Source organism: Thalassophryne amazonica, chromosome 5 (genome assembly GCF_902500255.1).
Source record: "Thalassophryne amazonica chromosome 5, fThaAma1.1, whole genome shotgun sequence".
NCBI lineage: Eukaryota > Metazoa > Chordata > Actinopteri > Batrachoidiformes > Batrachoididae > Thalassophryne > Thalassophryne amazonica.
Window position 1 is genome coordinate 59,276,697 of NC_047107.1, and position 17,628 is coordinate 59,294,324.

A 17,628-nucleotide genomic window follows, 5' to 3' on the forward strand; every position below is an offset into this window, starting at 1 on the left:
AGTGCAGGTTGCATTGTGTAAGGAAGGGCTTGACATCTCCGGATTCTCTGGAGAAATGCTCAGGTCGAGACAGCTGGTTGCAGATGACAGGGGCAGCTGTAGGTACCGGTGGGGCAGCACTCGGTCCTGTCGGCGGCTGGTTGGTAGAGGCTGAGGCGGACGGAGCCTGAGGTGTCAGGGAGGTTATAAGCTGGATGATCTGTGTGCTCACTGAGGACATGAAGGCGTCCTGTCTCTTGGCCAGGTCAGAGATTCCGGTGCTTAAGGCGGTGATGCGGTCCTCTTGTTCTGCCAGCTGGCGGCTATGGTGACGAACAGCTGACTGGAACGGGTTCGAGTCCGCTGTCTCCATTGTTGGCCTGATCGTTCTATCAGGGTTGTCAGAAAAAGAAGGCTGGAGACAAATGCAGGACTCGACTACGTAGCTTTGGTTCAAGGAGGCATTTACTGAAAGGCTTAGCTGGGTTCGGTACACAGAGAGGCAGTCCAAGAGAAGCAAACAGATCCAAAACATCAGGCAATGGTGTGGTCAAAAATACAGGCAGGTGGTCAAAACACAAGGTGGAAGCAGGACTTAGAAAGAGCAAGGTACAGAGCTAGAAGCAATGGCACAGGGCACAATGATCAGGCAAAAAACCGGTGCAACCAGTGGTGTTTAAATACTCCCAGTGATAAGTGCAGAAAGACCCAGAACAAGGCGTGACCCAACCAAAGTGAACCGCCCCCCACCAAGCTCAAAGAAGGCAGCCAAGAGAAATACGGACCAGAAAACCCAAGCAAAGCACACCCAGCCAGAAAAGCAACATAATCCAAAACCAAAACCCAACCACACAATAGAGGATAAACACAATACATGACAGTTACTAATGTAATCTTTGTGACTGTGGTCCTAGCTCTTTTCAGGTCATTGACCAGGTCCTCCTGTGTAGTTATGAGCTTTCTCAGAATCATCCTTACCCCACAAAGTGAGATCTTGCATGGAATCCCAGACCGAGGGAGATTGACGGTCATCTTGTGTTTCTTCCACTTTCTAATAAATAATCATAACAGTTGATGTCTTCTACCAAGCTGCTTGCCTGTTGTCCTGTAGTCCATCCCAGCCTTGTGCAGGTCTAGAGTTTTGTCCCTGGTGTCCTTAGACAGCTCTTTGGTCTTGGCCATGGTGGACAGGTTGGAGTGTGATTGACTGAGTGTGTGAACAGGTGTCTTTTATACAGGTAACAAGTTCAAACAAGTGCAATTAATACAGGTAAAGAGTGTAGAATAAGAGGGCTTCTTGAAGAAAAATTAACAGGTCTGTGTGAGCCAGAATTCTTGCTTGTTGGTAGGGGATCAAATACTTATTTGCAGCAGTAACATACAAATAAATTATTTTAAAAAAATCATACATTGTGATTTCCAGATTTTTTTTTTTTTTAGATTATGTCTCTCATAGTGGACATGCACCATGCAAATTTCAGACCCCTCCATGATTTCTGAGTGGGGGAACTTGCAAAATCGCAGGGTGTTCAAATACTTATTTTCCTCACTGTATGTGTCCCAAGTTTGTTGGGCATTGGAGAAAAAAATCCAAATTTTATCCTTTGACACTAATAATCTTGATCCAACAGATCTGGGAGAAGAGAAACAAACAGACAAATGTTTCTCAAACTACAGTATGATATTTTACAGTACTCGATGATCTGAGCTCAAATGTGACTAATCTCAGGCCCCATTGTAAGGCAAGATCATACAAAATATTGATCATATTCTATCAGTGGTACACAATTATTTGTAGCAGTTATTTTTCTTGAATTAGAAGTGTGACTTGTGATTTTAGGAAGTTTTCTGACAGCTGCACAGTCCTGTGTGTCACACTGTCCATCTGCTACATTTGCCAACAAGACATCCAGTTCATGTGAAAACTGCCTGTCAGGGTGTGTTACATGCCAGGACACTCAACGGTGCCAGCATTGTCGCCATGGGCTTTACCTGCAAGATGGAAAATGTGTAGCTAAGTGTCAGAGGTGATGTCTGCTGTGTTCATCTCCATTGTTTACTGTTTTCATTCTCCTCACACCATCACAGCACCGTCAGTTTCAACTCCACTCTCCACTCTTTGTTCCTCAGAGGGTTTCCTCACAGTGGTGTGTGCCAGATGTGTGCACCAGAGTGTGCATCCTGCCATGGAAACACCTCTTACTGTCAAAGCTGTGAGACACAATTCTTCCTACTCCATCACTCCTGCATACCACACTGTCCAGAGGGACACTATGGCGCTGAGAAGGAATGCCGCCGCTGCCCGGCTGATTGTGCACAGTGCAATTCTGATGGCCTGTGTCAGAGTAAGTGCAGAAAGATGAGCATACTATTATCCATCCCTCATTACACAGCAAATAATACCACTCCCCACCCCATGAATCCTGACTGTTATCATAAGAAAGAGGAATAAAGAGAGGACAGGTGGAAAAGCAGACTTTAAGACAAACAGGCTCTAGTGTCCATACATACAGTAGTGTTCAGAATAATAGTAGTGCTATGTGAATAAAAAGATTAATCCAGGTTTTGAGTATATTTCTTATTGTTACATGGGAAACAAGGTACCAGTAGATTCAGTAGATTCTCACAAATCAAACAAGACCAAGCATTCATGATATGCACACTCTTAAGGCTATGAAACTGGGCTATTAGTAAAAAAAAAAAAGTAGAAAAAGGAGTGTTCACAATAATAGTAGTGTGGCATTCAGTCAGTGAGTTCGTCAAGTTTGTGGAACAAACAGGTGTGAATCAGGTGTCCCCTATTTAAGGATGAAGCCAGCACCTGTTGAACATGCTTTTCTCTTTGAAAGCCTGAGGAAAATGGGACGTCCAAGACATTGTTCAGAAGAACAGCGTAGTTTGATTAAAAAGTTGATTGGAGAGGGGAAAACTTGTACGCAGGTACAAAAAATTATAGGCTGTTCATCTACAATGATCGCCAATGCTTTAAAATGGACAAAAAAAAACCAAAAAAAACAGAAGAAAACAGAAAACAACCATCAAAATGGATAGAAGAATAACCAGAATGGCAAAGGCTCACCCACTGATCAGCTCCAGGATGATCAAAGAAAGTCTGGAGTTACCTGTAAGTGCTGTGACAGTTAGAAGACGCCTGTGTGAAGCTGATTTATTTGCAAGAATTCCCCGCAAAGTCCCTCTGTTAAATAAAAGACGTGCAGAAGAGGTTACAATTTGCCAAAGAACACATCAACTGGCCTAAAGAGAAATGGAGGAATATTTTGTGGACTGATGAGAGTAAAATTGTTCTTTTTGGGTCCAAGGGCTGCAGACAGTTAATGAGATGACCCCCAAACCTTGAATTCAAGCCACAGTTCACAGTGAAAACAGTGAAGCATGATGTTGCCTTATGCTGAAGAGGACATGCCCTTGAAATGGGTGTTTCAACAAGACAATGGCCCCAAACACACTAGTAAACGAGCAAAATCTTGGTTCCAAACCAACAAAATTAATGCCTCGCAGATGTGAAGAAATCATGAAAAACTGTGGTTATACAACTAAATACTAGTTTAGTGATTCACAGGATTGATAAAAAAGCAGTTTGACCATAATAGTTTTGAGTTTGTAGCGTCAACAGCAGATGCTACTGTTACTGTGAACACCCCCTTTTCTTTTTTTTTTTTTTTTACTAATAGCCCAATTTCATAGCCTTAAGAGTGTGCATATCATGAATGCTTGGTCTTGTTGGATTTGTGAGAATCTACTGAATCTACTGGTACCTTGTTTCCCATGTAACAATAAGAAATATACTCAAAACCTGGATTAATCTTTTTAGTCACATAGGACTATTATTATTCTGAACACTACTGTACATTGACACCCCTGAATTACATTGGTTGTCAAAATCCAACTCCTCGTCGGTGTTGTGACACCTGGATCACGGATCAGGTAGGGTGAGATATGGTGGGGAACTTGTGTGCTCTGTGGCTCCTATGGCAGCTATGAAGGCCCAATAGGAACCCTAAACACGAGACAGCTAATGGTGCTGTGGTGAAACAGGAAGACCTCAACAGTGACTCGACGACTTATAACCCAATGGCTGTGGAGGTGGATGAAGACTGCAGCAGATCTTCAAGATCCTGGTCATTTGGGATTTCACAACCAGACCAGGCTATTGATCTGTCAAAGACCACTTGTTTGTTAGCATGCAACAACATTCCCACATTAACCCTCTGGGGCCAACGCCGTCATATACGACGGCTAAGACCAAGCTTTACTAAATTATAAATAACTTTTTAATGATATGAGATAGAAACATACTTTTTTTTTTTTTTTTTTTGCTGAAAAGTTAACTCCGCGGACATTCGAGCCAGCCATCGGCCATCTTTGTACTCCTCATAGAAGCTATGTGATGACGTGCGCAATGTGAGTGTCCAATCGGAATTGGTTCACCGTCACATGGTTTTCCAAAATCCAATCGTAGGGCAGATTCACCGCACGTGAAAAGCCAAAGATCGTTTTCAGGAGTGATATGTTACTAGTTGGACCGTTTGAATAGCCCCCAGGGTGCTCCAATGAGTACATACTATTGGGCTCCAAATGCGCCCTGCGCCATGCCGCACAGTGATCACTGAAAGAAGACGGAGCAGATGGAGAGCTTCTGATGACAATCTCACGTGCTCAAACAAAGAGTGTGTAACTATCAGGATTGCTCCACTAGTTTGCATGTGAATGTTACTGGATAACTCTGTTGCTTTTACCATGAAGACAAAAAAACGCATAGACCATTTTGTATATATTGTTCAAAATGTGCATTTGTGTTTATTGTTTGAACCTTTTTGTTGTACAGTCTTTCACACAAGACCTCAAATTACTTTTATAAAGTGTCAAAACCGTTGTTTATTATAGTTTGCTGTGTGTTTTGAATAAATGTGTGTGGAAAATTATTTTTCGCTTTACTTTTTCCTTCCTTATTTTTGATTGTAAACCTTTATTACACTTATAAAACACAACAAAAGCGTATATATTATGAAAGCACAGGTTGTCCTGAAAAAAGAGACATAAAACTTGATTGCAGTGTTGTATAAAGTACCGGAAAATCACACTTAAGTAAAAGTACAGATACCCATTAAAAAAATGACTTTGGTAGAAGTTCAAGTCACCGATTGAAATGCTACTCAAGTAAAACTCTTAAAGTATGTAGTATTTATTGTACTTAAGTATGACAAGTAATGTACAACTAAATGTACTCAAGTATTGAAAGTAAAAGTACAAGTAAATGTTAATAATCAAAAACTGACTGATTTTTTTATATTAAAGTTTATCTAGGCTTGTAAATGACTGGTAGTATTAGTCAAAATACAGAAAATTGTGCACATCACACAAAAACACTTCAGAAACAAGGTTTCAAAACCTAAATGAGAGTAGGCTACTCACTAGGTGTCCACAGGAAACAGTTATTTTCATTGTTACATGGTTTTATATTTTGTGTTATGTTTTGTTTTCTTTTTGTCTCTCTAAAATTGTATTGTAACATTATTAGTCTATTATTGACTATTACTGTCTATTATGTAGACTATTATTTTTGTTGCGATATGAATAAAAATAAATAATAAAAAAAATACAATTTGACTCTTTTACGACAACGAACGCTGAGCCATTATACAGAAAACAAAACACAAACGTGCTGATGCGAACAGCTTAATGCTAACTTAACATTGAAAACGCCATAGACATGCTAACGCGTTAGCATCGGTCCCGTTTTTAAGTTATAAAATACATCTATCAACTGTTTCAGAAGACCATAACAGGTCGGTTTAACAAAAATGTTAAATATTACTCACAGACATATGCTCTTCGGGGTTTTAGCGGGGAAAAATTAGGATAAAGTGAAATATAGCAATCAATCCACGAATCATAGATCGAAGCAGTGCTTCGACCTGCGAATCACTGCTTCGATTGGTTCAAGGTTCAAAGCTAAGATGCGCTGCAGAAAAGTTGATTACAGACACGCTGCAGGTCTGTAATCTGTAGAGAAATGATCATTTTCTTGATAAGCAAGTGCGCAACTGCAATAAAGCCTACTGGACATGCCTCATGACAAAGCGGCCTGACTTCGTTGCAGTCACTAGTAATCAGTGGTGTCTCTGGGTGAAAACACGACTTTGTGTGTGTGTGTGTGTGTGTGTGTGTGTGTGTGTGTGTGTGTGTGTGTGTGTGTGTGTGTGTGTGTGTGTGTGTGTGTGTGTGTGTGTGTGTGTGTGTGTGTGTGTGTGTGTTTTGTAACGAGTAACGGCATGGCGCATAGAAAATGTATCTGAGTAGAAGTATTCAGTTAAGGTCGGAAATGTAGTGAAGTAAAAGTGAAAGTAAGTTGAATAAAAAAAAACTCAAGTAAAGTACAAAGTCTTCCAAAACGTACTTAAGTACAGTAGTGAAGCATTTTTACTTTGTTACTATACAACACTGCTTGATTGTGGGATGCAGGGAGAGCTGTTAACAGCAATAATAAAACATTTATGCCAGGTGAGTGAACTGTCCAAAAAATGCTCTCGAACCCCAGACCAACTCATGTCCAGGCATCTCTAGATAGACCCTGTATGTAGAATTCCGCCATGTCTCTGGGAGTCTACCGGGAGATAGTCTCCCTCACTGGCTAGGGATTGCCACGATGATTAAATTGTGCATAGTTCAAGCTTTGTTGTACCATCAGTCACACATTCACACAAGAAAACAGATCAAATCTGTACTTGAGACACCCAAGAGCTTCCTAGCAAACTGCATCTCAAATTTCTTCTGTTTAAGAAAATTCTTCTTTATGCCGCTCCACCATGAAGATGTATAACTGGTGATCTTCCATTCCATCCTAAATTAGACCTTGGTCTGTGACTTTCAGAAAATCAAATCACTTCACGCTTAGAAGACTCTCAAGTTTCACCAGGTTTGTTTCAAATTTGATCAAACCTGTGCTCTTTGGTTCAGAGCCGGTGGAAGTGGTGCACCAGTACAAATATTTGGGAACAATTATTGATGACAAACTGACTTTCGAGGCTCAAGTTGATGCCCTCTGTTCCAAGGCCCATCAGCGCATGCACTTTTATCGGAAACTGCAGAATTTTAATGTTGAGAAGACTTTTATGAGAATGTTTTATTGAGCCTATTTTAACATTTTCTTTTATATGTTGGTTTGGTGCGCTTTCTATGAAGAATACAAAGCACCTGCAAAGCATTGTGCACACCTGTGGCAAAATTGCAGGACACACTTTTAATGACCTGCAGGATGTGTACAGGACACATCTTTTGAAAAGGGCGAGATAGATCTCCTCAGACCCCAGCCATCCTCTACGAGGTCTCTTAGATAATAAACCGTCCCTTTTTTTTTTTTAACTATATGGATTTGAATGACATGCGATTACACCAATCATGCTTGAACCCTCGTGCGCATGCGTGAGTTTTTTCACGCGTGTCGGTGACGTCATTTCCCTGTGGGCAGGCCTTGAGTGAGATGTGGTCCCGCCCTCTCGGCTGAATTCCTTTGTTTCACACGCTGCTCGAGACGGCGCGCGTTGCTTTATCAAAATTTTTTCTGGACCTGTGAGGAATATCCGAGTGGACACTATTCGAGAAATTAAGCTGGTTTTCTGTGAAAAGTTTAATGGCTGATGAGAGATTATGGGGTGTTTCTGTCGGTGTAAGGACTTCCCACGGAGCGGGACGTCCTGCAGCGCTTCCAGGCGCTGTCGTCGGCCTGTTTCGAGCTGAAAACATCCTAATTTAAGGCTTAATTCACCCAGGACATCGTGAGAGAACAGAGAAGATTCAGAAGAGGCCGGCATGAGGAATTTATGCGGACATTCCACTGTTTAAGGACATTTTTTTAATGAAAGACGTACTCGCAAATTCGCCGAGTCGTTTCCGTGACGACTCGGCAAATCTGTGTGCGCCGCGACAGGAAAAACACCTCCGTGTTGAAAACCATTTGTAGAATTCAGGCGGCTTTTAATGGCTTTCTGAGAAATTGTTTAACAGCTTGGGCATGTTCCAACTTGCCCGTTAAGATTTCCAACGGAGGTGTTTTTCCTGCCGCGACCCCCCGCGGTCGGGTCCGGCCCGACATGCGACTCTGCCCGCACGTTCTTTCATTATAAAATGACCGTTAACAATGGAATGTCCGAATAAACTCCTCATGCCGATTTCTTCTGAAAGTTCTCTGTTCTCTGACGACTTACTGGGTCAACAGAGCCTGAAATGTGGAAGTTTTCAACTTGAAACGGCGAGACGCTGCCGCCTCGAAGCGCAGATCGCCGTCAGGCACCGTGGACCGTCCTTAAAGCGACACTACCAGACCAAAATCTCTCATCAGCCGTTAAAATTTTTACCGAAAACCAGCTGAATTTATTGAATGGTGTCCACTCAGTTGTGCCTTACAGTTTTGAAAAAATTTTTATCAAACAAAGCAACAGTCTCTGAGCCATTCCTAAACAATGAAAAAAATCGACGAGCGGGTGGACGACTCCTCACTCAAAGACTGCCCACAGGCGAATGACGTAACCGACAGGCGTGAAAAAACTCTCGCATGCCCACGAGGGTTCAAGCATGTCTGATGTAATCACACGTGATTCAAATCCATATGGTTTTTGAAAAAAATAATAAGGTCGGATACTTTTCTAATAGACCTTGTATGTGCTGAGTTCACACTACTGCCATCCGGCCGCAGGTTCACTGTCCCCAAGTGTAGAACCAACAGATTTAAAAATTCTTTTATTCCTGTTGCAGTTGGTGTTTTAAACCAGTCTTTGTAACTGTAATTGTTATTCATCTTTTTAATTGTCTATTTTTTGTGTTATTGTTTTACTGGATGTGTGAATTGGTGTGTATTTTTGCTGCTGCTGCAAACCAAATTGCCCCCTTGGGGATAATAAAGACACCTTGAAACTTGAACCTTGAAACTCTGAGTTATTTTATTCGCACACAGATGGATACTAACCGACTGAAAACAATACCCCTAGATGCATTATAATGTGTGGTTTTAAAAAACAAAAACAAATATAAAAACATGTTGATGAAATGGCTCATAATTAGGCATAGTTTTCACTGGCTTAGAGTTGTTTTCACTTTTCCCCCTCTCTTCTCTCTCTCTCTTTCTCTTTCAGAGTGTACAGAATACTACTTCCTCCATGAAGACAAGTGTGTTGCCGATTGTCCTACTGGCTACTTCGCCATTGAGAAAAATGAGTGTGTGCGTTGCCATAATGATTGTGCCTCGTGTGATGGACCGGACTTCGATGATTGTAATGTGTGTCAGGACCTGAAAGCTGTTCATTACAATGGAGCATGTTTGACTAAATGTCCCAACAACACCTACTATGATGACACCACCAATGAATGCAGAGGCAGGACACTCTGATTATACTGTGGGATTTGAAAGCAGGCCTTTATTGAACACAAATTATTGATAAGTGTTTCCTTTGACTTTTGCCAGAATGTGACAGGTCATGTCTGACTTGCTCTGGTCCTGAGTCTTCATCCTGCCTCAGCTGTGGCATCAACAGAGTGAAGGACTCCAGTGGTTCCTGTTTGTGGTACAGCCAGTGCACTCGCTCATACATGGGTGAGGATGGAGAGTGCCACACATGCCACGAGATGTGCAATCACTGCACTGGTCCAGGCAAAGACCAGTGCCTGACCTGCGGAGCTTCACACTTCCTGCTGAGTGAGTTATGATGATTAGGGTCGCATTCACCCACACACCTGCTTGAGTCATCTTCAAGTCAAAGTGATCAAGCCCTCACTGTGCATCTATGTCCATCAGACAACACCTGCATGAAGGAGTGTCCTGTTGGTTACTATGCCAACCAGGATGAGCACACGTGTGAGCGATGCCACTTCACTTGCCAGTCATGCACTGGCGGTCACAGCGAGCAGTGCATTGCTTGCAGACCGGAATTCTTCAAGCAGGGAAAGAGCTGCGTTGAAAAGTGTTCAGAGAGGTTAGAAATTTGGAGGGATGTAAACACACTGTGGGGGAAGTAATCTGAGTACATGTGAACACAAATTAGTTTTCTCTTTTGTTCAGGCACTTTGGAAACGCCATGACCAGGGTTTGTGAGCGCTGTGACCCCACATGCGGCCAGTGTTGGGGTCCTGGTGGCAAGAAGTGCCTGAGCTGTCGGGAGGGCTACGTGTACCTGAGACAGATGGGCCAGTGCTTGCAGAGCTGCCCTCCAAACTACTACAAACACAGCGAAACCATGACCTGTCACAAGTGTCACCCAACCTGTAAAACCTGCAATGGTAAAGAAAGCCTGTTAGCACTTATTTAAATCTTTCTGATTTTAAGTTTTTTTAGTAGATATGTATACTTTAAAATTCAAATGTGTTAGTTAGCTAGGAACACAGCATACGTATCATGTATATGGATGCAGTCAGGTACACAAGAAGTTGGAGAGTGTTGTTTTTTTTTTAATATGGCCACAGCAGATGGTCACCTGTCACCGTCTGGTCTGTTTGAGGTTTCTTCCTACAAACAAAAAACTCTTGAGGGAGTTGCCAGTGTGCTTGTTCAGGGGTTGGATAAGGTTTAAACCATGCATAGCATGTTGCAGTGATTTATGTTGTGATTTGGCACTGTATGAATGAGTTTGACTGAATCAAGATGTGTTTGTAGTGTAGCCTTTCAGCTTTAAATCAGGTGACATATGGTTTGGATGACCTGCAGCTGCCACCATGAAGGAAAGCACTCATTACATGGTGATGGATGGCAGATGACTTGCTATCAGATAGATGACGCCCTTGAAATCTCCTGTAAAAGAGTTGAGGACATTCGTCATGCACCACTATGACAATTAAACATTGGTACTTGCTTGGAGACACATGTCCTGATACCTGACCTGAAGTACGGCAGGTTTGTATTGTTAAAGAGGCACATTAAATATTTCCTAACACTGGATGAATGCTGGATCTTCACTTTGATGTAGGAACAATAACAGTCCACACAGTGGAACATGTTTTCACCCTCATAAAGAACAAGGTATCTTCTTCTAAGAAGAAAGTGTTTCAGCTTATTTGGATGCAAAGGACATTGTGTTCCAAGAGTGCCTTCCAAATGACCAAATCAAAAACAAAGTATTATGCAAGCTTAGTCAGGCAGTTTTGTGAGGCTATGAAATGCCCAAGAAAGCTGATGAGGTCTTTTTTTTTTTAATCAGGACAATGTCCCAACTCATAAATTGGTGGTTGCCATCAGGGTTCTAGCCATGGTGGGCGGTGCTGGGTGGCCCCGCCCAGTACTGCAAATTTCTGTCCAGCTTTCGGTGTCAAATTGGCTGTGCTGCCCAGCACAGAATTTCTGAAAAATTAACGGAAATGTTGCTGAAAATGTACCAATTCGATCATATTTCAAGCTTATAGAGTCCTAGTTTTGCAATTTTAAACCAATAATTAAAGTAATAAGAAATTTATTTCTTATTTTCTTCGTATCAAATCACAAATAGCAGAGATCAGAGAGTTAGCGCGTTCTGTGGCCATAGAGCTGTGAAGGGCAGCAGCTGGAAACAGCATCTCTGCTCTGAGCTGAAGAAAAAAAAAAAGCCGCCACGAAAAACCGACAATAATCCAGGTCCTTTTGTATCCATATCTGAAGATACATGCTGAAATTTGGTTTATTTTACAACCGAAAGGCTTTGTGTTTCCAAAAAGCTCAGAGTTTGAAAAACAGCACATGCAAGAGAGAGAGGGAGGGGGAGGGAGAGAGACATAGAGAGAGAGAGAGAGAGAGAGAGAGAGAGAGAGAGAGAGAGAGAGAATGGAGAAGGAGGGGGGCACAGCGTCAGTGAAAGAACAGTGAAACTGATTCACAAAATTTTTCATTTAAAACAGCAGGTTTTAAATCAGTCCAGACTGAGCTCTTGTTCAAACAAGTCAATTAGGTGTTATATTGTTTAAAAAGAAAGATGTAATCCACTCAAACTGTCAGGATGACAGAAAACTGCCTGCTTCATTGGATTAAAAACTACTGTGTGTCATTTTTGAAGAAGAGTGAATACTATGTCCATTAAATATTCATGTGTTTTTAACATTTTCAATGTTATTTAGTTTATTAACTTAGACTTTGACAGAAACATGCAAAAAATAACTTTGATCTTACATATATTACAACATACAGTAATGTTCAGAATAATAGTAGTGCTATGTGACTAAAAATATTAATCCAGGTTTTGAGTATATTTCTTATTGTTACATGGGAAACAAGGTACCAGTAGATTCAGTAGATTCTCACAAATCCAACAAGACCAAGCATTCATGATATGCACACTCTTAAGGCTATGAAATTGGGCTATTAGTAAAAAAAAAGTAGAAAAGGGGGGTGTTCACAATTATAGTAGTGTGGCATTCAGTCAGTGAGTTTGTCAAGTTTGTGGAACAAACAGGTGTGAATCAGGTGTCACCTATGTAAGGATGAAGCCAGCACCTGTAGAACATGCTTTTCTCTTTGAAAGCCTGAGGAAAATGGGACGTCCAAGACATTGTTCAGAAGAACAGCGTAGTTTGATTAAAAAGTTGATTGGAGAGGGGAAAACTTATACGCAGGTGCAAAAAATTATAGGCTGTTCATCTACAATGATGTCCAATGCTTTAAAATGGACAAAAAAACAGAGACGCGTGGAAGAAAACGGAAAACAACCATCAAAATGGATAGAAGAATAACCAGAATGGCAAAGGCTCACCCATTGATCAGCTCCAGGATGGTCAAAGACAGTCTGGAGTTACCTGTAAGTGCTGTGGCAGTTAGAAGACACCTGTGTGAAGCTAATTTATTTGCAAGAATTCCCCGCAAAGTCCCTCTGTTAAATAAAAGACGTGTGCAGAAGAGGTTACAATTTGCCAAAGAACACATCAACTGGCCTAAAGAGAAATGGAGGAATATTTTGTGGACTGATGAGAGTAAAATTATTCTTTTTGGGTCCAAGGGCCGCAGACAGTTTGTGAGACGACCCCCAAACTCTGAATTCAAGCCACAGTTCACAGTGAAGACAGTGAAGCATGGTGGTGCAAGCATCATGATATGGGCATGTTTCTCCTACTATGGTGTTGGGCCTATATATCACTTACCAGGTATCATGGATCAGTTTGGATATGTCAAAATGCTTGAAGAGGTCATGTTGCCTTATGCTGAAGAGGACATGCCCTTGAAATGGGTGTTTCAACAAGACAATGACCCCAAGCACACGAGTAAACGAGCAAAATCTTGGTTCCAAACCAACAAAATTAATGCCTCTCAGATGTGAAGAAATCATGAAAAACTGTGGTTATACAACTAAATACTAGTTTAGTGATTCACAGGATTGCTAAAAAAATGAGTTTGAACATAATAGTTTTGAGTTTGTAGCGTCAACAGCAGATGCTACTATTATTGTGAACACCCCCCTTTTCTACTTTTTTTTTTTTACTAATAGCCCAATTTCATAGCCTTAAGAGTGTGCATATCATGAATGCTTGGTCTTGTTTAATTTGTGAGAATCTACTGAATCTACTGGTACCTTGTTTCCCATGTAACAATAAGAATATACTCAAAACCTGGATTAATCTTTTTAGTCACATAGCACTATTATTATTCTGAACACTACTGTAAATATAATTTTTTTTTTGTTTTATTCTTGCTATCAGTGCATCTAAAACCACCCAAAATTAGTTAAAATAAGGCTTGCCAAGAATGTTTTAGTGGTATAAAACCATACAGCTGCAGGGGAAGCTATGAGCCGCGATCACATAATTTACCCGGCACTAAAATGGTCCTAGCTTGAGCCCTGGTTGCCATGGCTATTGTTTGCGGCTGTACCTGGCGTACTCTCCTGATTTGGCATCGTCTGACTTCTGTCTGATGAGAAAATATTGTACGATGATATTCTGACAGCTGTTGGTTGATCATCATAATACTGTTAGAATTCATGTGAAGACCTTAAAGAGGAATATGTGAAAAGTAAACCACACATGGTCCCATCCCACAATGGCATCATGGTTAGCCTGTGAACTTTTCAGCACACTCTCATGCAGTTCTTAACCTCACGGTACTTGCTGGTGTCTGCTATTTATTAACCACATGGACATTGACGAGGAAGATAATATAGTTGAACAGATAACTTGTGTGTATGACAATAAATATATTTTAAATTTCTTTTAGCTCCTCAGGTAAAGATAACTTTTTGCTGGGCCTGTTGAGATATGTCATGATGCCATTTGAGACCAGAGACTGAAAATGTTCCTTTGTGTGGTCTTTCGCTAGATGAGGGAGGTGTGAGCTGCACAACCTGTTATGACAGCTACAGATTTTTAAGCGGCATCTGTGTATCTGACTGTGTCGTAGGCTCGTACACAGTATCTCAGGTAACAGACAGCGACAACGTTTGAAGGTGAAATGCGTCTCAGTGTCATTAATCCACTTGTCTGTCTGTTTAGGCCTCTGAGTCTGATAACATTGATCCACACTGTGAGCCGTGTGATCCGTCCTGTCTGGACTGCAAAGGCCCCAGCATATGGGACTGTGTGGTGTGTCCCGCACTTCAGTTATTGGTTGACGATGGCCGCTGCTTGTCCTGTTGTGGAAATGAGATGGCCCTCGATGAAAAACCAGTACTTTGGGAGTGCTGCAACTGTACAGTCTCACAAGGTAAACAAGCACAAAACTCACATGGACAGATCAGTGAGACCACCTGTCAAACCATCAGAAGTCTACAGTTAGGTGCATAAGTAACTGAACAGTGAAACAATTTAATATAATAAATCAGCCATTTCTTTGTCAGCGTGTGCAGTGTTTACTGATGCTGTCCCCAAAATAACAGTACCCAGTGAGAATGTTTCCATTGAAAAGACGTTCAAAAATGGTTCAAAAGTTAATATGTTTTCACCATCTATTTATTGACGTTAAATCAAGGTTCGGGTTTAGACCGTTTTTAACTGTGATTTTGAATAATGGTATTTTTCAACCTGTATATTATAAATTATACGAAATCATCATTTTGAAGCCTAACTAGCACACCCACACTTATAACTTAAAAGCTGGCAATGAAAACCCTGTTGAAAACTGGTCTAACATTATAATCCTCCCTTTTAGCAATCTTAATTTATTTTATAACATTTTTTTGTTAAAGCTAGCAACACACAAATTACACTTTAAAACATCATTTTGGCTGTTGAGAGACAATTAAACCATCATCAAATATATAGTCATAATAGTTTGAGAGTTGGGGAGAGTTATCTTAATAACAAATAAAAATATTTCAAAATCAATTTTGATAAAGAGAGGATGTCGACAGGGGTGCCCTTTGTCACCTCTTTTATTTACCTTGGCGATAGAACCTTTGGCAATAGCCGTACAAACACATAGCGGCATATCTGGAATATCTTTTCACCATATTGAACACAAGGTGGCACTATATGTGGACAATGCCATTTTGTTTGTTTCTCAAATTAGGAAATCTATTCCAGTTATTTTAGAATTGATAAAGGCTTTTAGTAACATTTCAGGATATACAATTAATAATACCAAGTCCTCCATACTATTACTAAATGAGAAAGATATTGAAGATTCAGTTCCAGAGACTGTGTTTTAAAGTGGTGGACCATTTTATGTCCCTAGGTACAGAAATTAAGCACAAATTAAAATTGATTATTAGATCTAATTATGAATCTTTTATGAGTGAACTAACGGGATCCATTGATAGGTGGATGTCATTACCCCTCTCTTTAATTGGTAGAATCAATGTTAGAAAGATGAATATACTCTCTAAAATGTTATATTTATTTAAGAATGTGCCATTGCCACCACCTGATGATTTTTTCACAAAGGTTAAAAAGCTATTTATAGGATTTATTTGGAAAAATGGTCAAGCTCGGGTTAGTTTGTCATTGTAGCACTTACCGTATAATAAAGGAGGGATAAAATGTCCAAACATATTTTGGTATTATTGGGTGGTACAATTAAGATCAGTGAAATTTTGAGGCAAAAAATGCCCCCCAGTGGAAAAAAAAATGGAGTCAGAAGGTCTAAATTTACCATTACCACAATCTTTTTTTTTACTCAGATCATTTTTCTAATTTAAGCAAACCAAAAAAAAAAAAAACAAATTTAGAGAAAATTGTTTCTAAAAACAGTCTAAGTAAATGTGTTGTATCAGAGTTGTACAATTTCTTACTGTGTAATACAACTGAAAATTCTGTTTCAAAACAAAGGGCATGGAATGAGGATTTAGCAATAAATATATGAGCTCTGGCACCACATAACTTTGGCCTACAGTCAGGTCCATAAGTAGGTAGACAGTAACAGTTTTTACAATTTTGCCTCTGTAGACCAGCACTGGAGAGGAAATGAAATTAACTGGGTGTGTAGTGTAGACTTACAACTTTAAATCTTTAACCACTTGGAAGTTATGGCCATTTGTATACACAGTCCCTCTATTGTCAGAGCACATAAGAAGCAGGACATACAAAATACAACCCCTGGCAAAAATTATGGAATCACCGGCCTCGGAGGATGTTCATTCAGTTGTTTAATTTTGTAGAAAAAAAGCAGATCGCAGACATGACACAAAACTAAAGTCATTTCAAATGGCAACTTTCTGGCTTTAAGAAACACTATAAGAAATCAAGAAAAAAAGATTGTGGCAGTCAGTAACGGTTACTTTTCTAGACCAAGCAGAGGAAAAAAATATGGAATCACTCAATTCTGAGGAAAAAATTATGGAATCACCCTGTAAATTTCCATCCCCAAAACTAACACCTGCATCATATCAGATCTGCTCGTTAGTCTGCATCTAAAAAGGAGTGATCACACCTTGGAGAGCTGTTGCACCAAGTGGACTGACATGAATCATGGCTCCAACATGAGAGATGTCAATTGAAACAAAGGAGAGGATTATCAAACTCTTAAAAGAGGGTAAATCATCACGCAATGTTGCAAAAGATGTTGGTTGTTCACAGTCAGCTGTGTCTAAACTCTGGACCAAATACAAACAACATGGGAAGGTTGTTAAAGGCAAACATACTGGTAGACCAAGGAAGACATCAAAGCATCAAGACAGAAAACATAAAGCAATATGTCTCAAAAATCGAAAAATGCACAACAAAACAAATGAGGAACGAATGGGAGGAAACTGGAGTCAACGTCTGTCACCGAACTGTAAGAAACCGCCTAAAGGAAATGGGATTTACATACAGAAAAGCTAAACAAAAGCCATCATTAACACCTAAACAGAAAAAAAACAAGGTTACAATGGGCTAAGGAAAAGCAATCGTGGACTGTGGATGACTGGATGAAAGTCATATTCAGTGATGAATCTCGAATCTGCATTGGGCAAGGTGATGATGCTGGAACTTTTGTTTGGTGCCATTCCAATGAGATTTATAAAGATGACTGCCTGAAGAGAACATGTAAATTTCCACAGTCATTGATGATATGGGGCTGCATGTCAGGTAAAGGCACTGGGGAGATGGCTGTCATTACATCATCAATAAATGCACAAGTTTACGTTGATATTTTGGACAATTGAAAGGATGTTTGGGGATGATGAAATCATTTTTCAAGATGATAATGCATCTTGCCATAGAGCAAAAACTGTGAAAACATTCCTTGCAAAAAGACACATAGGGTCAATGTCA

The 17,628-nt window shown here is 40.4% G+C and overlaps 1 protein-coding gene across 1 annotated transcript in view; it reads left to right on the plus strand.

Annotated features, from left to right (window-relative positions):
• The window catches only part of pcsk5b (proprotein convertase subtilisin/kexin type 5b), a 330,784-nt gene that overhangs the window by 307,460 nt on the left and 5,696 nt on the right, over window positions 1-17,628 (plus strand). Inside the window, exons 29-36 of the mRNA XM_034170406.1 lie at window positions 1,824-2,006; window positions 2,110-2,324; window positions 9,129-9,368; window positions 9,458-9,688; window positions 9,788-9,965; window positions 10,052-10,269; window positions 14,258-14,358; window positions 14,431-14,641. Of these exons, the coding sequence (XP_034026297.1) occupies window positions 1,824-2,006; window positions 2,110-2,324; window positions 9,129-9,368; window positions 9,458-9,688; window positions 9,788-9,965; window positions 10,052-10,269; window positions 14,258-14,358; window positions 14,431-14,641 (1,577 nt within the window). The remainder of the gene's footprint in view (window positions 1-1,823; window positions 2,007-2,109; window positions 2,325-9,128; window positions 9,369-9,457; window positions 9,689-9,787; window positions 9,966-10,051; window positions 10,270-14,257; window positions 14,359-14,430; window positions 14,642-17,628) is intronic.